The sequence below is a fragment of the Podarcis cretensis genome (genome assembly GCF_951804945.1).
Source record: "Podarcis cretensis genome assembly, chromosome: 13".
Lineage (NCBI taxonomy): Eukaryota > Metazoa > Chordata > Lepidosauria > Squamata > Lacertidae > Podarcis > Podarcis cretensis.
In genome coordinates this window covers 50,618,139-50,639,232 of record NC_137182.1, presented here as the reverse complement: position 1 = coordinate 50,639,232, position 21,094 = coordinate 50,618,139, and the positions used below count along the sequence as shown (strand labels likewise).

The window sequence follows — 21,094 nt, the reverse complement described above, 5'->3', positions numbered from 1 at the left end:
TTTCCAGTCTAGATGGCCAGACCTGTTTTTGAATTAATTCGAGAATGTCCTTAGGTATCTTCCTTTGTAAGTAGAGGCAATTAATTGTTTTAAGACTTTTACGCGTAATTAAGAGTCAGGGGTGGCTCCCTGGCTGTGAATAGTATTAAAACCAGTACCTGTGACATCCAGGTACCTTTTTTCCCCCTGTAAGATAGGTCCAGCTAGCGGTCACTATAATATCTCATTGATTAAAGGGCTTTTGCTATTAGCCTGGTCACTGTCCGTTTATTTCAAGTACATTTTTCACCTGGGAACAAACCAGAGCCAGCCAATTTTTGCATGATGGAGTCTTTATGAAATTTGCAATATTTGTATAATTCTTTTTTTTAAAAAATGGCATCATGTTCTTAAAAGGGTTGTAAGTCAACAATGTGTTGTAAGCGACGAACAAGTCTAGTTCAGAATACTTATAATTTTAACAAAATTAATTTCTTAGCTTCTAAGCTGTGAGAAGACTCTTTCTTGAACACAGCAATCCAGTTAAAGCACATCGCTCTCCCCTCCCAACCAAAGAATCCTAGGAATTGTGGTTTGTTAAGGGTGCTGGGAATCATAGCTCTGGGAGAGGTGAACTACAGTTCCCAGAATTCTTTGGGGTGGGAATGTGCACTAAAGGTATGAGGTGGGTGTGACTTTAACCAGCTATTCCTTTGGAGATTACCTTAAAGGAGGCATTCTGCGTTTTCTCTTCAGTTGGGACGACCCCTCTTGTAAGGATGATGAAAACAAAGGAAATCAAGTTCAGGGCTTCAGAAACGCCCAGATGCAAATGTATGCTAATTTAATCGATAACTTATTTGATTAATCGGCTCCAGCTCATATGATTAAGCAATTAAAAATGCCTCTAATTGGGTTGCAGCCTTAAATAATGATGGATGGCAAGAACAAAGCTCTGTGCTTATACGACACCAACTTCTAATGCTTCCTTGAGGAGTTGGGAAGATCACACCAGAGTGCTCTGAGTGGGGAATGTCCTAAAAGCATGGGTAGGCAAACTAAGGCCTGGGGGCCGGATCTAGCTCAATCGCCTTCTAAATCCGGCCCGCGGACAGTCCTGGAATCAGTTTGTTTTTACATGAATAGAATGTGCCCTTTTATTTAAAATGTATCTCTGAGTTATTTGTGGGGCCTGCCTGGTGTTTTTACACGAGTAGAATGTGTTATTTAAAATACATCTCTGGGTTATTTATGGGGTATAGGAATTGGTTCTCTGCCCCCCCAAAAAAATATTGTCCGGCCCCCCCACAAGGTCTGAGGGACAGTGGACAGGCCCCCTGCTGAAATGTTTGCTGACCCTTGTCTAAGAGCCTAGACATTCCCTGATCCGAATTTCCCGCGCCATAAACTTGCTAGGAAAGCTAAAAATTTCTACATGCAGATGTACAACCAGAACCCTGACAGCTCTAGTTAGATATTGGGGGGGGGGGTACTTTGGCCTTCCAGATGTTCTCAGACTCCAGAACCCGCCAGTCCCAGCCAGCATGACTAATGGTCAGGGATGCAGCCACCCTGGGGTTAAACGGAGCTCAGCAGCAAAGCCCAGTCCAGTAAGATGAATGGGGGGGCAGTCATTGTCCCCCCCACCCTCACTGAAGGCAGCCTCCATCTCCCTGCCTTCCTATGACCAGTCTGGCAGGTGGCTCTGGCTATCAACGTTGTCCTCATACACCGCAAAACTAATTTGTCGGCTCTCTGGCGCCACCTAATGTTGGCCTCCCTGCCTTCTACCCTACCAGCAATGTCCATCACCGGATCACAGGACCTGAGCTTAGAGTGGCTGGATGCAAAAGAGGTCTGGGCTCTCAAATCCTTGTGTGTGTGTGTGGGAGTTTCGGTAGATGACACTATGGCTCTTGGCACTCTTCTACGCACAGTTTAAAGTGCAGAAATCCCTCTCCTCTTTTGCCCTGTAGACCCCTGAAGAGGGATGGAATCCCGGGCTCAGCGCTGTGGGTGGACAGAAGACCCCCAAGGGAAGAGACCATCCTGGGGGTGGGCAGGCCATGCAAAATCATTGCCCTTTGCAGAATGAGAATATTATTGACCGGCCTTGCAGAGATGCTGTAAAGCAATCGCCTTGCTGAGAAATAAATGCAATTATTTATTGGGGTGCATCTCATCTATAATAATGATGATGGGGTGGGCTGTAGCTCAGTGATAAACCACTTATTCTTCACGATGTGACGTCCGAGATTCTGTTCCTGCATCTCCAGCCAAAAGGATCGGGTGATGCCGAAAGCTCTTCTCGGGCCCAGAGACACTAGGCAAAACAGATGACTCAGTGTGCCTGGTATAAGACATCAGGACAGCAGAAGACTCTGGACCACAGCAAAGGCTTTTCCTGATAAGGTTTCCTCTTCTTGCAGAGGCCAAGAAGCCTGGAAGCAAGAAACCGAGAGCCACAGCGCTCTGATCAAGGGGGGTTGGCGCGACTCCCCTGTGAAGAAAGGTTGCAGCCCCTGCGACTTTGGAGTTTGCAGAAAAAGGCATGTCAGAGGCGACGGGATAGAAGTTTATAAAATTATGCTTTGCGTGGAGAAAGGTTTCTCTTCCTTTCTCACTAGATGTTGAGGAAGCTGAATGTTAGAAGATTGAGGACAGGTAAAACAAATTCCTTCTTCACACAGCAGATGGTTAGCCGGTGGAACTCCCTCCCACCGGAGGCCACCGACTTGAATGGCTTTAAAAGAGGATTGGACAAATTTGTGGAGGAGGAGACGGCAGTCGATGGCTACTAGCCACAATGGCTGTGCTCTGGCAGCAATACCAGTCCTTGGAAACCTCCGAAAGGGGAAAGGGCCCTTGTATCCAGATCAGGCTTGCTGGTGTTTGCCAAGCATCCGGTGGAGACCAGGCTGCTGGACTGGGCTGGGTCCTTGCGGCCTGATCTGACCTCTTCTCACTCTGCCCTGCCTGACCTACCTCGCAGGGCTGTTGTGCGGAGCGCAGCAAAGCCGCGAAGAAGCAGCCTTGCTTTGGAAAGGCACAAATCAAGGCAGCCAACGAGAGGACGATGCTGCTGACGCCGGCGGCTGCTGCTGGAGCCTTGACCTTGCCGGCTCCGGAGGCGGGGGAGGGACTACATTTCCCATGATGCTCGGCTGCACCTGCCGGCTGGCTCCTCCCTCCGGTGCGTGGCTGTGTGTGTGTGTGTATATGTGTGTGTGTGTGTGGCTGCGGGGAGGCGGGGGGCGAGCGCGGGGCTGAATTGATTATTCCATTGTGTTGGAAGGCAGCCGCCAGGTCCGCGGAGCGAGGGAACGAGGCAGGCGGGGAGGCGGACGAGTGTAAATCAATGGGGAAGCCCCGGCGCGGCGAACCCCATCGATTTTTGCCTGCCTGAGCCGGAGCGAGGAGGAGAGAGGCGCCGAGGAGGAGAGAGCGAGCGAGCGAGAGAGCCAGGCAGGCAGGCAAGCCAGCCGGCCGGCCAGGCAGCAGCAGCAGCAGCCAGACGGAGCCTCGCTGACAACTGCGCCGAGGGAGAGCCCTGCCTCGCCTGCGCGCCCCTTCGCCGATCCAGCCGGGCCGCCCCCTCCCCGCCCCACCCGGCGGCCGAGAGCGTCAGCGGCGCCTGCTGGTCCCCCTCTCTCTTCCCGCGGAGGTGTAAGTGGCATCGATTTCCTATCCGAGCCAGCGAGCGCGTAAGCGGGGAGAGAGGCGAGCCGAGAAGGCGGGAGGAGGATCGGGGAAGGGGAGAAGGAGAAGGAGGAGGAGGAGGAGAAGGAGAAGAGGAGCAGCGGCGGCAGCAGGAGGAAGAGGGAGGAGGAGGAGGAGGAGGAAAGCAGCAAGCAGCGCGGCGCGCCGGAGCGCCAAAGGGGGCAGCAGCAGCAGCGGCGGCAGAGGCGGGGATGGAGAGGGGCTGCCGGGCTGGAGCGCGCAGGGCTGGCCGGCCGGAGGAAGGAGGGAAAGGAGGAAGGAGGGAAAGGAGGGAGGGAGGAAGGAAGGGCGCCGCCGCCGCCGGGGCTGAGCGAGGCGCCGGGCCGGGGAGCGCGGAAGGCGGCGGCGGAGGAGGCGCAGGGCGAGGCGGGCAGGAGGGAGGATGGATGGCGAGCAGGCGGGGGGGACGAACAATGTGCGGGCGGAGGCGGCGGAAGGGAGATCCGGGCTGGGGAGGAGAGTTGGGCGCCGGGGGTCCCCGGGATGGAGAGGGAGCCTCATGGAGGAATGACAAGCCGGGCAAAGCGGAGAGGCGAGGGGGCCCGTTTCTGAATCTGACAGCAGAATAGGCGGGGGGGGGGGGGAGAGGAGGAGGAGGAGGAGGAGGAGGCTGGGCGCGCTCCCGCGTCCCCTTCTTGTTCGGAGTCTTGATCCTGCCTCCTCCCCAATAAAGGATGGAGGAGAAGAGGAAGTGGTTTTTGTGGGGGGGGGCGCAGTGGCATTTTGGAGTGGGGGTGGGAAGAAAGGGACGGTGTATTTTCTCCCTCCCCCCCAAAAAAAGCAGGGGTGTGTGTTGGGTCTCCCACCAGCGTCCCCAAATCGCCACCATCTCAGGGCGGGGGAGTTGTTAAGAGTCCTTTTTTGGGAGCCCCCCCCCAGCACTTCTTTCCATTCATTCCCCCACCCACCTTCCTTTTCCTCCAGACCACCTTTCCCTCTCTCTCTCTCTGTCTCTCTCTCTCTTCCCTTCTTCCTTGCCACACTCTTTCTTCCCCTCCTACCCTTTCCTCTCCCTCTCAGAGGAGGCGATTACATCTCCCCTCCCTCCCTCCCCTGAGCCTTCCATTCATCACACATCCCTTTCTCCAATTATTGTCTTCCTCTCCCTCCTTCTCCAGCCTCCCTCCATCCCTCCATCCCCTTCCCTTCTCCCACCCTCCTTTCTCTGCCATCTCCCGGCTCCTTCCACCTGTCCCATCCAGCGCCATAAAACACCCTTGGGTGCGCAGCGACCCCCCACCCACCCCGTAGTCCCCCCCCCTCTCTCTCCCCCTTGCTTGCCCTTCTGACCCCTCTCCTCGGATCCGTCCCTTCTCCCCGTGTCCCTGGCTCAGATCTCTGACAGGAGTGATGGAAGGACCCGCGAAGGCCGCCTGGCAGAGGTGTGCAAGCCGGGAGTGTATTTGGGCAGCTCATATTTTCCAGCCAGCGACAGATTGTCGACACGACGCTCCGTTAGCAACTCATTTAATTGATTTTACAATCTTTCTTCCTTCCCTGCCTCCCTCGCCTTCTGCCTTCGCTCGCTCTGTGGCGCTTAGTGCTACCTCCTCGCTTGCCCGTATCTCTCTCTCTCTCTCTCTCCCGCAACTGTCACTGAATTTGGTCTTTTATGGGATGGGCATTTGAAACTGGAACAGAAAGTTAAAAGCAGGTTTGGGCTGCCAATTGCTGGACCAGAACTCCTGGGTTCTCCAGAAGTGGGGGAGCGGGATTTACAAAGAGCAAGAATAGGTGATTTCTCTAAAGGGGTTCTCGTGGATTAAAATGTCTGGAAGGAACCAAAACATTTCCCTGCACCCGTCCGCCCCACCTACCAGTTCCAACATATATTTTGTGTGTTTCTGTTCTGTATATGTGCATTTGAGTTCAAGACTTAATGCTGCACCCTCTGATCTGGTTCCCTCCCCTTCTCCATCCCATAAATATGGGGGCACTCAGTGGCGAGCAAAATGCACTTTGCCCATGTTCAGAGGCACCCTGGTCTTTGCTTTCAGCAGCAGTGTTCCATATATGCTGGTCCTGGTGTTTGGTGGCATTAATGTTGCAGTCCTAGCCCCCACTTACCTGGGAATAAGCACCCTTCAGTTCAGTAGGACTTACTTCTTCGCAAGACATATGTCAGGGTTGTCCTCGTGGGTGTGTATCCTATGTTTTCGTGGCTGTTTTGTTGAGCGCTTTTAAAAAAATGCACAAAAGTGCTTTATGGTTCGTCAGTCCTGTTTGCCCTTATGACATCCCTGTGTGATGGGTCGCTGCTATTCCCATTTTGTAGATGGGGAGACTGAGGCTTGAGAGAGGGAGTGACTTGCTCAAAGTAACACAAGCTGAGAGACTGCTTCTTAGGTTCACCAAGGTCCAAGTTCACCAGAAATTAATTTGCGGTGCGTCTTTTGTGTTCCAGTGTGGTTTTAAAACCAAGTCTCTTGATTTGAGTGCTCCAGGCAAATTTTAAATTCTAGTTAAGTCTCTGGATGGGAGCAAGATGTGTAAATATATTTGTGTGTATTGGTTTTGTTGAGATTATGTGGATCTTGCCGCTTTATTGACAAGTATTTTTCAGAGTTGAATTTTGTAAGTGACATTTGCACATGTTTGGAATCCAAAAAGGCTTTTGAAACGTTTGCCAAGTTTTCTAAACGGTGTGAAATTTCATTTCCGCTCTTGATTCATGCCTCCCCACCACCACCTTGGGCTATGTTTTTTGAATGCTCCCTGATTTCTGAAAGTCATTCCAGGGATTTCAGCTGTGATACTGGCATGTTGGACAGATAGACAGGACTCAATGGGGTTGCGCTTTGGGAAAGAAATCTGTGCTGAGGTGTGTGTGTTTGTGTGTGTATAGGTGTGTATATTATATTAATACACACCAAGCCCCATGGGGCAGGGGTCCTTGCATCTTCATGCTCTGTAGATCCCTCCTCCCACTTTCGAGTCGCAGGTTTTGTGTTTGAAACATGACTCCTTCAGGATCATCACCTGCCCACGCAGGCTTTTTCTGAGTTTAATTTCTTTCTTTCATTTGCAAGAGCACAGTTTGCATACGTTCCACAGTGCCATGCCAGAGCGAGGTTAGAGGTGACCACGACTGCCGGGGAACGGCAGGCGACGCACACCGCAAAATTAAAAAAAGATAAAACAAAATAAAGCCGTTCGGCTCGCGCTGCCAAGCCCTTTCAAAGCCACAACCCTCCTCCCAGCCCACAAAAAAATTGAAAATGCAACCAAGAGACACTTCGGTCCAGCAAACTGTGTGAAGCAGCACCAAATATGTGAATCTCTCCCCCCCCCCCCCGCCTCAAGAAAACAGCGAACGGGTTGTGCAAAAAGCTGGCCTGTGTCAGAAACAGTTTGTTTCTAACGCTAGATGTGTCAGAATTCCAAGTGTGTTGCTATTTGTAATTGATAACGGACTTCTGTTTTGCGTTTACAATGGACTTTTAAAAAAAACTTCTTACAACAAGCCTGCAAGGCGGGCCTCTCGCATTCCTGCTTTTCATTTGAGGAGCACACTTTCTGGAGGTCTCTGGGCAGGGCTGAGGCCTGGATCCTGGCCTCTCACTTCCCCCTCAGACCCTCTGCTGCCTTGACTCTCCAAAGCTTCTCAAAGCCCCATCTCAGTTCCCAAAAGGCTTGTGGGCTGGCTCAAGGTCGAGGTTCTCCACACCCTGATCTTCCCTGATCTCTCGCCCCGGAAGATTTCCCAGAGGGTTTGGCCTACATTTGGGTAAGCTAATAAATGAGGCACTCTGCATGTGGCCAGAGGCGCTCTCTCGCTCGCTCGCTCGCTCTTGTAAAAAATAAATGAATCATTACATGCTCCATTGAAGGATTTGTTCCGAGGCTGACTCGGATGAAGCCCCAGGAATGGTTAAAATCCCACACTAGTCAATAAATCAATCCCATGCAGACACCTCACAAACTACCAGCGAGGCCGACTCTGTCACACAGTGCATAATTAACTTACGGAAGCTCGTTGCTTGCGGTGCAGCGCATGGTCGCAGGCTTCGATTCCTTGAAAAGGGGATTAGACTAATTCACAGAGGAGAGGGTGTGCGGTTTCTTCTTGCCGTCCCAGCTGAATTGAACCTCCATATATAGAGGCAGCCTACCTAGGAATTGGGATGCGGGTGGCCCTGTGGGTTTAACCACAGAGCCTAGGGCTCGCTGATCAGAAGGTCAGTGGTTCGAATCCCCGCAACAGGGTGAGCTCTTGTTGCTTGGTCCCTGCTCCTGCCAACCTAGCAGTCCGAAAGCATGAAGTGCAAGTAGATAAATAGGTACCGCTCCGGCGGGAAGGTAAACGGCATTTCCGTGCACTGTTCTGGTTCACCAGAAGTGGCTTAGTCATGCTGGCCACATGACCCGGAAGCTGTGCACCAGCTCCCTCGGCCAATAAAGCGAGATGAGCGCCGCAACCCCAGAGTCGGTCATGACTGGACCTAATGGTCAGGGGTCCCTTTACCTTTACCTAGGAATTACCAGAATCTGGGGTCAAACAACGCGAGAAGGTTGGTGCTGTCATGCCCAGGAATCCCCAGTTACCTGGCTGCTCAGGTTAGATGGCCGTTTGATTCCAGGGAATGACACCTTGAGCACCTGGACAGAGGCACACGGAAAGTAGAACCAAATAGCTGCGCCAGGTTTGCGCGCAGCCAGCATGCGCCTCATCCCACAAAATGGCAGCACCTCCGGCTAAATGGAAGGAACAGGCAGAGTGGTAGAGCCAATTGCCCAGGCCGTTGCCCGCTGCGTGAAATCTGGAGCTGGAGAAAGTGGGGTCATGCCACTAGCCCTCAAGCGCCAACAGGATCGGATAGTTCAAAAGCACACAATACACGTTATTCTTTGTAAAGATGCATTTGGCGCCTTTAAACACCTGTGAGGAGGATGTGGAAGAGGTGACCAAAAGTAAGAGTTAATCAAGGACACATCGTGGGCATGCATCTAGATTTCAGTAATCTCTGCAATCTCTCTCTCCCTCAGAGAATCCTGGGAACTTTGTTCAGGGTGCTGGGAATTGTAGTTCTGGGAGAGGAAAACTACAGTTCCCAGGATTCGTTGCAAGAAGTCGTGTGCTTTAAACCAGGCATAGGCAAACGTGGCCCTCCAGTTGTTTGGGGACTACAACTCCCATCATCCCCAGCTAACAGGACCTGTGGTCAGGGATGATGGGAGTTGTAGTCCTAAAAATATCTGGCCTGCTTTAAACAAATGTGGGGTATGCCATGCCTCGGCTCATGTATGCAGCATTAGTGCACATGGCAGCCACATCGGTGCACCATGTACATGCTCAGAGTTTGACTTGTGAGATTGTTTCACCGTGAAAAAAACATTTGCAACTCCACCCATGGTTGCAGTAGCATAGATGGGCTGTAGGTGGGAGAAGGAAGTGTAGTCTCCTGGGCGTAGAGACTTGAATTTCCATGGCTCTGTGGCCAAAGTCAAGTCACTCATTCTTCAGAGCAGTTTCCCTCACCCTCAGGATACGATTCTGGTAATGCACACTTTCCCCCTCAGCTGTACAATCTGTCAGGGCCACTCAATTCTTAGTAGGACATCTCAACTCGAACCACAAGCCTCAAGGTCCCAGATAGCTTCTCCAGCGTCCAACTTAACACAACCTCGATTCCCCCAGCCCTGCGTTGAGGCAAACGTTCCGCCGAATTGTACCAAGACAGTCTTGCGGCTAGTTCAGCATGCATATAAGTTGTAGCGCAATGTGTGACTCTCTTTCAAAAATCGCAAGCCAAGTTGATAGTCCTTATTGGTCCCAAACCCGGCTTCTTTAAAGATTGTATCAGAAGTTAGAAGGGGAGGCCTGCCTGAAATGGCTTTCTAGCGTGGGGTGTCCAGCGTCACCCTTGGGCCCTTTGCTTTGCTGGCAGGAATAAGCTATGCAAATATATGCAAATAGGTTTGTGACTTACCGTATGTGGAGCTCAGAAAAGGTTCCTTTTAGCGCCACATTAAGGTTTGCTTTAAACAGTAGTGGAAGTCTGATATTTTGCCTACCCTGTACAGATCTAGCCTCGGGTACCTGCTGTCACTGGGCTGTAGGTCAGGTGTTGTTGCTGCTGCTGCCAATTTCCAGGCAGGTGCTCACAATGCGAGGAACCAGTGTCCCTGCATGCCCCACAATCCTCTGGGATGCAGCAAAGCACTCTGGGAGATGGACTCTTGCTTCTGCAGGGATTCGGCCGTCCATGCTGGAAGCTGCGGGGAACGTGGACTCGCACTCGTGACTCTTGGCGCAAGAAGTCCCTTGATATCATGCCACCCTAGCGGTCTGCCTCGTCTTACCTGTGCGCTCGTTCTAGCCTGTCCACACCTGCACAGCCCCAGGGCAGGCCTCTGCAAATGTGTAGGGGAAAAGCTCTCTCTGATTACACTGCTATTTTAAAGGGGTTTCTGCATAATGCGGTTTTGAGGACGTGTTTTCGTGGGGGGGGGGGGGGGGGAGGAGCAGAAAGGGAAGTCTGCCCACACCTGGCCACTGCTCCGGGGGATGCTGGGATAGCTCAGTCCTCCCAAGGCAGACACGCAAAAGCTTGAAAGCAACTCTTTTATTCTGAGTGCTATTTATTCGTTGCATGGTGCCACTGAGACACATGAGAGGTGCAAAATCTCTGGCCCCGGGTCCCGAATGTGGCCCTCCAAACTTAAAAGAATGTGTTCCCTTTGTTGCTCCACCTACTTTTGCCCTGGCCCCACCCACTGCTGGTATCCAGCCCCCAGGGAAGGGAGTCCGCAGAAGGCGAAAAACAGTTTCCCAGCTCTGATGTTCACTTTGCAGGGGAACAGAAGCAGAGGGAAGGGATGGTCCCTGCCCGGGAGGAGCTTACAAAACATGAAGATGTACATTTTTAAAAACATCTTCTCCAGGAAGTGCTTCAGGATAGGTAGAGCATGAAGCTAGATCAGGGCCCCCCCCCCCCATGTCTCTCTTTCTCCCCTCTTTCTGCAGATGCTGGGATCCCACGCTGCATCTCCACTGCCATAATTTCCTTGTGATGTTGTGCAATTGTCTTTTAAGACCAGGATGCCCTTGGAGAGAGAGGAGACTTGCTTCATATTTTGCAACACTACATGAATGTGCTCACAAGCGCATTTTCCCGCCTCTCACACTCAACACACTGAAATGAGATTTCACAAGCATGTAAAAACTCAGCAAAATCTTGCAATTCAAATGCACCCACTTAAAAAAATAAAAACAACTCGGAACATTTTTCAAGGGGCAGAAGTTCAACTTTAATACTTTTATTTGAAAACAAACCAACCAACCTACAACCTCCAAAAGCCAACCCCTAAACCTTTACATCTTATTGATGAATTCTTGAGGCAGCAGCGCTCATCTTGATCGTATTTACACTTTTGACTTTTCTCTCTCCCCACCCCCTTCCCTCCGCCCAACCGGATCCCTAATCAGAAAGAATCTCATTTGGGTTTTGGGATGGAAAGAAACCCACGTTGTGAAACTTTTGAGACACACCAATTGGCCCCCAGGTCTAAGGCACATTTGTGCAGGTTGGGGTTTTGACGGGACAGCTAACCTAATTCTGTCATCCTGACTCTCAGATTAATTTATGCACCAGTCCTTGCTGTATATATTTGCATACACCAATTTAGAAGGTGTTTGTGTGTGTGTGTGTGTGTGTTTGTGTGCCTTTCAGCTGCCCCCTCCTCCGTACCCCCCTTTCCCAGATCGGAGAGTGCCAAAAAAGAAAACACACACACAAAACAACCCAGGGTGCCTCTTGCTAAATATTGTATGCAAATCACATACAAATGAAGCCCTAAGTGCGTTGCAGGATTAAACAAAAGCAGGAGAGGAGGCGCATTAGTCTGTATATTCACCCCCCTCTCCCCTTTTGCCCTTTAGAGGAAAGAGAGTTGGGAGGGGGGAATCAGGCCTTCCCCCCCCCCCACTTTTTTTTTTTTTTTACAAAAGCATCTCCCCTCCAGACCACGCTGGAAATCTGTTGTCAAAACCAACCTTAACCTTCTCTTCACCCCGCCCCCCCCCCCGCCCACCCTCCTTTTTTTCCTTCCCCCTCCTGGATGTTAACAGGACTCTCATCAACCAGTTTAGCAAATATTTGATGATGGGGAGCTGGAGAAGAGAAGAGGAAAAGGGGGGGGGGGCGCGCGCGGCAGATTTGATAAGAGGAAGGCGCTGAGGGGAAAAATTATTGGGGGGGGGGTACGGTTTACAGATCGGGGCTTGAAGGGCATTAGCCCAAGCTTTGGTGGGGGGGGTTGGGGGGGGGGAGGGAGGGAGAGGAGAGGGGATCCGCCAGCGCCTCCCCTCCCCCGCTGCGCAGGGGTAATTTAAAGCGCTGCCTGTCACTGTGCTTCTCGTTTTATTGACTCTGGCTGCCTCCCCTGTCACCCCTAGACATTAATCTCCCCGTTAATCGCCCTGCGCGGAGCCCCTCCCCCCCTCTGCGCCTGCAGGACCCCCCCCCCGCCTCCTCTATGGGAGAGAGAGAGAGAGAGAGAGAGAGAGGACCCCCCCCCCAACAACCTCTCCTCCGCCTCCTCTTCTTCCCCCTTTCTTTTCTTCCGTGGCCTGCCTTTGCCTTCTCTTAATACATATATATCCAAAGAGGATGCAAACATCATCAGGCGCGCCCCCCCCCCCATATCCCCTTTCTCCTCCATGAATTTATTCCTCATTGGGTTTTCATCCCTCTTTCCCTCTCCATCTCTGCACTTTCTCTCTCTCTCTCTCTCTCTCTCTCTCTCTCTCTCTCTCTCTCTCTCCCACCCCCCCAAGCCAAATCCTTCCCCATCCCCTCCCTCGCCCTTTTCATCTCCTCCATTTCTCTCTCTCTCTCTGCTGCCTTCTTCTCTCCTCTCCCTCCCTCATCTGTCACGCTTTGTCCTTTGCATTCCCTCCACTTCATCATGCTGGGGTTGCCCCCCTATTTCTTCTCCCCCCCCCACAACATCCTTCCACTATCTGCCTCCCCCCACCCCCCCAATTCCACTTTGGCCGTGGCCTCTGTTACCTGGATGTAAAACCCACTGACCCAAGGAAATACATCCCTTCTTAGGATTGGGGCCTGCATCTCTCTATACTATATGTATTTTCCTTCTCCTTTCTGCCTCCTCCAATTCACCCCCCCCCTTTCACTCCCATTCTCTCTCTCCCTTTCTCATTCCTATTCCATTCTCTACATCACGCCTCCTGCAATCTCATATCTCATTTTTCTTCCTCCTTTTTTTCTTCCTTTCTTCCCGGTTTTTTTTTTTCCTCTCTCTCTCTCTTTCATCCCTCCTTTTCTCTCTCTCTGTTCTCCCCCCCCCCCCAACAATGCAATCCCCAACCAACCAACCAACTCACCCCCCCTCCCCACCAAACGCCTTTGTGTCTCTGGCTTCCTCATAATAAATATGCAGCAGCCGCCTAATTATGTCTCCCGCCTCCTTTTCTCCTTAATGAGACAATTTGCATTGACTAACCACCCTCTGAAGGGGGAGGGGAAGAGAAAAGGCATGGGGGGGGAGAGAGAGAGAGAGGAGAGGAAGGGCGCAAGAAAGCACATTTTCTCTCTTTCTAACCCCCCCTCCCTCGCCACCAACTCTTCCTTCCTCCATTACAAGCAGAGGAATGAACAGAAAATATTAAAAAGTTAACAGGGTGTCTTTCCTCCTGGGACGCAAAGATAATAATGTTAAAGGGCTGAGGTGGGCGGACGACCGAGGGGGGGGGGGTTGTGTGTGGAGGACAGACAGGAGGGAGAAGAGGAGAAGCTGGTTGTGTGGAAACTAGGGAGGTAGATGTGGGCACATGTGGGCCTCGGGTTCAGGTAGGGCAAAACATGGCTCCGGTCCAAAACCTTGCCAAGCTGTTGCCAGCCAGAGTGGACAATATTGAGCTTGATGGACTAGGAATGTTCCCACGTGAAGGGATTTTGGGGGGTGCGCATGTGTTGGGTTGTGCGGCTGGTATCTTTGCCACCCCAACTCCGTCTCCACTCCCTGTCGAAACCGGTTTGAAGCCTGTTTGGTTGCCATGGCTCCCACTACTGATACGGAGGTAGATATTTGTGGCGGGCGGGGGCGAAGGAATATCTCCTCTCCTTGCCCCCCCCCAATTATCTTCAATTCTCAGCATCCTCGGGGGGGGGGGGGAGGTCATGCCAGCCCACACTTAATTTGGCTGGGGCTGCCGCCCCGTGAAAAGTCAAACGAGGGGGGGTTTAGGGATTTTCAAGAGGGAATACCCCAAGTTTCATTTCCCTGAGGGGCAAATGCCCCCCTCCCCACAAACTTACAGTGACTGACAATTATTTATAAAAGCATTCATATACCAGCCTCTCAGCAAACATCAGGGGGGTATATAGCAAACATAAAATAAAAATAAAAGCGACAACAATAAAAACACCATGACAAATGTTGGGATCGTCCAGTAGTCTAGTTCTGGGATAGAGCATCTCTGGCCCTTCAGAGGTTGAGCCAGAACTCAAATCATCCCTAACCATTGGTCATGCTGGCTGGGGCGTGCTAAAGTTGGGTGTGCAACATAACTCAGAGGCGTGCATGTTCCCCTACCTCTGATCTTGGTTTGCTTGGATTCACTATTGGGGGGTGTGGGGAGAGCTGAGAAACTCTTGTGTGGAAACTACTGCCTTGTCATGGTTGGGTTAGTGGTGTGTCAGAACGTTAGCTTAGGAGAGGATTTGGAGCTGGATAAATGGATGAGTCATGTGGTTTTTTTGGGCAAAGGGTTGGCAGGGCAGGTAGGTCAAGTTCGCAGGAGTTGGCAGGGTTGAGGTTCACGGCAAAGAGAAACGGCTTTCACACAGAAAGCACCACGATCTGTGGAACGCCTTGCCACAGGATATTGTGGTTGCCACTGTTGTTCTCTACCTCCGCCAAAGGAGTGGCCAGTCTGTGAAGGACGGGTCAGCTGTTGACGCCTGCTAGTCCTAACTCCTGGAAGGGCCTTGTCTTGTGGGCCCTCGTCCCTCTGAGCTGCAGAATCACAGTTTGGAAAGGTGGCGGAAATTTGAGCCAGTACAACCTTCCTGGGAAGGAATATTTGCTGAAATAAGTAACATTACAAATCAGAGCCTTCCGTGTAATCTGTGTTTCGGTTTATTAACAATTTTTAAGGAAGACCAGCTTGCTTTATTCTATAAGGTGGGGAGTGGGTGGGTGGAGAGAAAGAGATAAGTGGATTGACAATTAGACAAGTGGGTGATATCTAGCCTTGATGTGTTGTGACTGAAGGAAATGGAAACAAAAATGAGGAGTTTTATAGGGCCTTTTTGGTGGTGGCTCCGAAGCTTTCTGGCTCTCTCTCCCAAGACCCTGCATTCAGAAAACAGTATTTGTTTCGGCTTTTGGCTGAAGAAGGTTTTTATACCTCTGGTTTTGACTGCTGCCCGGAATATATTAGAATGCCACGTCAAATTGCTTTTTGGGGGAGAAAATAAAATGAGGATAATATTGGCGATGTGTGATGGAGGAAAGTGCTTAAAATGTACAGCAAACACACTCGTCTTAAGTGAGTAGACCTGCGGATGGACTTGGGGCGAGGGTGGAGTTCGAGTGCTGCGGTTTGCCCTTCCTAACAGGCTGTGGGCCCACACCTGCGTGTGCCGCCGTCTGGCCTGGGGAGATCTGTAGATAGGTGTGCGTACGCGTGCCCTTAATTTCAAACTTAAAGCTTTTCTTGAAAGCCCGCCCTCTCTAATCCTGGATGTCAGGGGAATTAGCTTTGGCTTCTCAGCAGTGAGGAACCTGGCATTTTGCAGATGCTCAGATGCAGTGCTCTGCATACAGTGTTAGAAACTTGAGATACGGAAGCGAGGAGCTAAATGGCACCTTAAAAAACTAGGTTATGGGCGCAACAATGGAATGTCTAGGCGTGCTTTTTTATAACAAGAATACAGCACTGAAAATGAATGAACTGCAGCTAAAATATTATGTGCATTTTTCACGTCGTCTCATCCTTCTCCTGCTTACCTACCCCCCTAATATTCTTCCGGGTGGCCATGCTATGGTGGACAGATGGCGAAACTGACCCCCCTAATATTATTAAGAGGGTCTCTTCTCCAGTCTTCAGAGAGTGGCTGGAAGTGGGGAGGCAGAAAAAGGCCCTCCGTTCCTTCCACTCTGCAGTTTTAATCTGAAATCTTCGGCGCAGCGCTGCACCCAGAGCTCAGAAGCTAATGAGATTCCCCGTCGCAAAATGCGCCTAGGACAACGGGAGTTTCAAGCGATGTCTACGTAAGGGCTGAACTGAGTGCCAGGAAGGTGGGAGGATGAGGTGGCCGTCTGAATGTGGGAGGAAATGGAAACTTCAAGTGGGGCTGGGCAGTTGCCAGGAGAACCTATTCCTGCCTCTGACGGGTTGAGCAGAGAATGTGGGGATGGATGCATTTGCCTAGCGCTTGTACTCTGCAGAATGGAAGGATTCCTGTTTTTCCTTGCCTCCTCCCCCACTTTTATCAGCTGCTGGCATGCTAAGCTATTAATTTGCATTGCAAATCCTTCCCCAGCCTAGATCGAGAAGAAGAGCCTTTTGCTCCCCCCCCCCCTTTCCAGTAGCCAGGCTGTTTGCCCAGAGTCCTCCTCATGTTTTTGCAATTGCCCTTCCAGGAGTCCCTGACCCACCCACCTCCACCCTGCCATAACCAGCTCCCCTCTCCCCGTATTGGGAGCTGATTTAAGAGGAGAACGGGCATAGCTAGACAACATGCAGCTTGAATAAGTTCCCATTGAATATTTCTGGCCTTTCTCGAAGCTGGGACCTTTTGCACATAAAAGCATGCACTATATCCCTGGGCTAGGAGTATAAGAACTACCTTATATCTCAATAAGCCTATCCCTGGCCTGCAACTGCTCTCCACGAAAGGAGTATTTCTTGTCCTCTGCTGGTCCTTCCAAACTTGAGGGGCCCTGAAATTGAACCTGGACCTTCTGCAAGCATAGCATGCGCTCCACTGCCGAGCTAAGGTCCCCTCCTGTAGAGTTTGATTGGCAGGGACCCCAAGACATCCCATGATATTACAGTCATCAGCGAGAGAGCAGTATGTGCGAACGCTCCTCCAGAGTATAATTTGGGGGCAAGAGTGGTGGAAGCTCTTTCAGGTGTTTGCACAATCACTTTGCCCATCCAGAAGCGGGATAGGATGGAGATGAGGAAGAGGATGGTGGCAGGTGCAAGCAAGGCCTGTCTAGGAAAGGGATGCAGCTCCGTGGTAGAGTGTCTGGATGGCATGGAGAAAGATTCACGTAGAGCTAGGAGAGAACCCTGCCTGAAATCCTGGAGAGCAACTGCCAGCCAGTGCAGACAACACAGAGCTAAACAGATCACTGGTCTGACTCTGTACAGTTGTACCTTGGATCTCGAACGCCTTGGCTCCTGAATAAATCGGCTCCCAAACAACTGAAACCCGGAAGTGAGTGTTCCGGTTTTCGAACGTTCTTTTGGAAGCCAAACATCTGATGGGTCTTCTGCAGCTTCGGATTGGCTGCAGGAGCTTCCTGCAGCCAATCTGAAGCCGTGCTTTGGTTTTCAATCATTTTGGAAGTTGAACGGATTTCTGGAACGGATTCCGTTCAACTTCTAAGGTACGATTGTATAAGGAAGCTTCGTATGTTCCTACTCAATTATGCTAAAGTCACTTTAGATGAAGCAGCCTTCCACACCATATATTTAAAGCAGTATCATTTTGCTTTAGGCAGCCATGGCTTCCCCCAAAGAATTCTGGGAGTTGTAGTCCGCTAAGGGCGCAGATAGTTGTTTGGAGACTCCAATTCCCCTCCCAGAGCTACAATTCTCAGAGCAGTTCAACTGTCAAATTGTGGCCTCCAGTTGCTTTGCACACCAAAAGTTGAGGAAGGTCTGACACAGGGGGAATTCAGAACGAGAAACAAGATTTCACACCTGGCTGCCTTTTTTTCTGTTTCCCCTTCAGGGTCTCGGCTCCCGTGCTGAGATGACCCCTCCGCACCCCTCGCGCCCGCACCGCCATGGACGCCCCCTCTAACTCTGCCTCCTCCTCCTCCTCCTGCTCCGCTGCTGCCCCCCCGGCCGACGGGCAGGATGACAGGGCCGCGCCTCGGCCCACTCAGGACTCTCCTGCCTCTCCAGCCACCAAAGAACCCCCCCTCTCGGACCCTTCCTCCTCTTCCTCCGCTGATGCCCCCTCTCCCAACGACACCATGAGGCCCTGCTCCGGTTCCCAAGCGGCGCTGGGCTCCGCGAAGCTCCCGGCCGCCATCTTGCCCGGGCCTCTCCTCCAAGCCGACTGCGGCCTCGTGACGCCAAACCCACCGCCTTCCCCGCAAGCGGCGCCACCCGGAGAAGATGGGAAGAAGCAGGAAGTAGAAGGCGGAGGAGAGGGGGAAGAGGACGGCGGGCGCAAGGCCCCGCTCTTCTTCTCCGCCGAGGGCTCGGCCTATCTCCTCAGCGGCGGCCACGTTCTCTTACCAAAGGGCTCCCTAAGCACCACATCTCCCCAGGTGTCCGTCCTCCACGTCCAGCGCGGTGGAGGCCCAAACCAAGGCTTTACGTCTACTGACCAAATGTCCCAGAATACCTCAGCGCCAGGCGAGTGGACCCCTCACGGCGCCTTCTACAGTTTCCGACTGGCCAGGGCTCCCCCTCGAACCATGTCTGCCAAAAACGCTCCCACCAAACCCAAAGATGCCCCTGCCGCCGCCCTGGCGGAGGACGAGGAGAACCTCAAAGGGGAAGCCGACCTTGGCCGAGAAGGGGAGCTGCCGTCCCCACCCATCTGGCTTTGCCTGATCTGCCGCCTCTCCTTCTGCCGGGGGCGCCCGTTGGCGGCTCACGCCCGCGTAGCCCACGGGGCGCAGCTAAGCCCCGATGAATGCCAGGCCCTGTCTGGAGGGGCTTCTGCCGTGTTCCAAGGCACTGCGCTTGGCTTCCTCGAACCAAATAAGCCCACCACCAAGGCAGACCTCAATGTCCGAATGTGTAGCAGATGGGTGAATGTAACGGAGGAGGAGGAGGAGGAGGAAGAGAAGAAAAAGAAAAAGAAGGGGAGCCCAGGAAAACCATGCGAGCCACCAGATGCCAAAGAGTCAAGGGTCGGCGGCGAGCCCTGGGCAAAGGGAGGCGCGGAGGAGAAACCAGAAGAGGAAGAGGAGGAGGAAGAGGAGGAGGCAGCAGCAGTGGCGGCCAAAAATCAGAAAGAGGAAGGGGGGCTTCTCCCAGACCAAAGCTCACACGGCCAAAGCCCACCCACGGGTGCCAGCACCCCGCTCTCAGAGACGCCGCTGAAGAAGGCTAACAGCAACGACGCTGCAGCTGACGTAGGGTTGCCCAAGGAAGACGCCAACGCGGAGTTGGCCAACGAAGCCGTTGGGTTGGCCAACGAAGCCTCCAGTGCAGAGCTGGCCAGAGACACCGCTCGCGCCGAGTCAGCCGGCGGAACGAACAGCTCCGGGTTGGGCACCAAAGTGAACAGCGACAGCCCAGCCAACACCAACCCGGACGCCGGTCGGGTTGGGTTGACCCATGACGCTGGCGCAGCCGACGTGACACATGGAACCGTCAGTGTTGGGATGGCCAGCGAGATGGTGAGCGCCACGTTTGAGGTCAACAACGGGCTGAGCGGTAGCAGCAGCAGCAGCAGCCACAACGGAGGGCACTCACTCTCCTTTGGGGAAGACTTTGCCGCCATGGCCTACTCGGGGTTGACTTTGTCCGGCCACATGTCCTTGCTCCACTCGCGCAACTCCTGCAAGACCCTCAAATGCCCCAAGTGCAACTGGCATTACAAGTACCAGCAGACCTTAGATGTCCACATGAAGGAGAAGCACCCCGAGAACAACAGCCACTGCGCTTACTGCAGCACCGGCGGGCCGCACCCTCGCCTGGCCCGGGGCGAGAGCTACAACTGCGGCTACAAGCCCTACCGCTGCGAGGCCTGCAACTACTCCACCACCACCAAGGGCAACCTCAGCATCCACATGCAGTCCGACAAACACCTGGCCAACCTGCAGGGCTACCAGGCCACGGGGGGAGGCGGCGGGGCCCCCTCGGTGGCGCCCCCAGTGGCGCCGACCCCGCCATCGCCCGAGGAGAAGGAGTCGAAAGGCAAATCCTCCTGGCAGTGCAAAGTGTGCAGCTACGAAACCAACATCTCCCGCAACTTGCGCATCCACATGACCTCTGAGAAGCACATGCAGAACATGCTCCTGCTCCACCAGGGGCTGCCCCTGGCACTGCCCGGGCTCCTGGGGCAGGCCCAAGCTGCGCCAGGGGGCAAGGGGCAGCCGGAGCTCTTCCAGTTCTATGGCGCTCAGGCCCTGGGCCACTCGCACCATGCACACCCCCACCACGCTCACGCCGCAGGCAGCTCGGCCCTGCGGGGGGACAAGCCCATGGAGCAAAGCCAAATCTTGCTCAACGGAGGCTTCCCACACCTCAACGCTGCCGCCGGCAGGAAGATGGCTGCCTTGGGCTCAGGTAAGCGATGGTCGCCTCCCCTCCCCAATCATGACCACTGCTGCTTCTGTCCACATGGGATCTAAAGGCTGGGTGGGAACCTCAATGGATAATGAATAGGCCTCTTGTGTCGTTCGTTCTCTCCCTTCCCTTATAGACCACATTCCCACAATACATTTAAAGCCCTGTGAACAGTCATGGCTTCTCACAAAGAATCCTGGGAGCTGTAGTTTGTTAAGGGTTCTGAGAACTGTTAAGAGACCCCTTATTTCTTCCCCAGAGCTACACCTCCAAGGGCTGTGACTGTTTGAAGGGGTATCAAAGAGCTTTAAATGTGCTGTGTGAATGTGGCCACAGTCTCTACTCTTGTTTTGTTTTTTGGTCTTTGCAGTTTTTCTTTCCGCTCCTTTCTGTTTTGCTCCTCTCACTCGCTATCTCCCCAGCTTCGGTGTATTGCCATTATGTAGTTTGTGTTTTTCATATTGCATTTTCGTGTTGCGAACTGCCTTGAGATCTACGGATGGTGGGCGGCATGCGAATTTAATCAATAATAATAATAATTAATAATAAGGGACGCAGGTAGCACTGTAGGTTAAACCACAGAGCCTAGGGCTTGCCGATCAGAAGGTTGGCGGTTCAAATCCCTGCCACGGGGCGAGCTCCTGTTGCTCAGTCCCTGCTCCTGCCATCCTAGCACTTTGAAAGTACGTCAAAGTGCGAGTAGATAAATTGGTACCGCTGCAGCGGGAAGGTAAACTGTGTTTCCATGCGCTGCTCTGGTTCGCCAGAAGTGGCTTAGTCATGCTGGCCAGGTGACCCAGAAGCTGTACGCCTGCTCCCTCGGCCAATAAAGCAAGATGAGCGCCGCAACCCCAGAGTCGGTCACGACTGACCCTAATGGTCAGGGGTCCCTATACCTAATAATAATAACAATAATAATTATAATAGTATTTTGAA

At 52.6% G+C, this 21,094-nt stretch overlaps 1 protein-coding gene and 1 long non-coding RNA gene across 5 annotated transcripts in view; one reads left to right on the top strand and one right to left on the bottom strand.

Moving 5' to 3' along the window:
• The first annotated feature begins 3,558 nt into the window (after window positions 1–3,558).
• Window positions 3,559–21,094, top strand: part of ZFHX2 (zinc finger homeobox 2) — a 32,274-nt gene continuing 14,738 nt past the window's right edge. For 3 of the 4 annotated variants that reach the window (XM_079951699.1, XM_079951697.1, XM_079951698.1), the window contains exon 1: window positions 14,751–20,158. In XM_079951699.1, coding sequence (XP_079807825.1) covers window positions 17,692–20,158 — 2,467 coding nt within the window. In that variant the 5' untranslated portion in view covers window positions 14,751–17,691. Of the gene's footprint in view, window positions 3,646–14,750; window positions 20,159–21,094 lie in introns of those variants that run through there. The other variant, XM_079951696.1, reaches the window with a different exon arrangement.
• LOC307202367 overlaps window positions 8,905–21,094 on the bottom strand; it is a 40,176-nt gene continuing 27,986 nt past the window's right edge. The window contains exon 3 of the long non-coding RNA XR_013832855.1: window positions 8,905–10,746. This is a non-coding gene — a long non-coding RNA (uncharacterized lncRNA). The remainder of the gene's footprint in view (window positions 10,747–21,094) is intronic.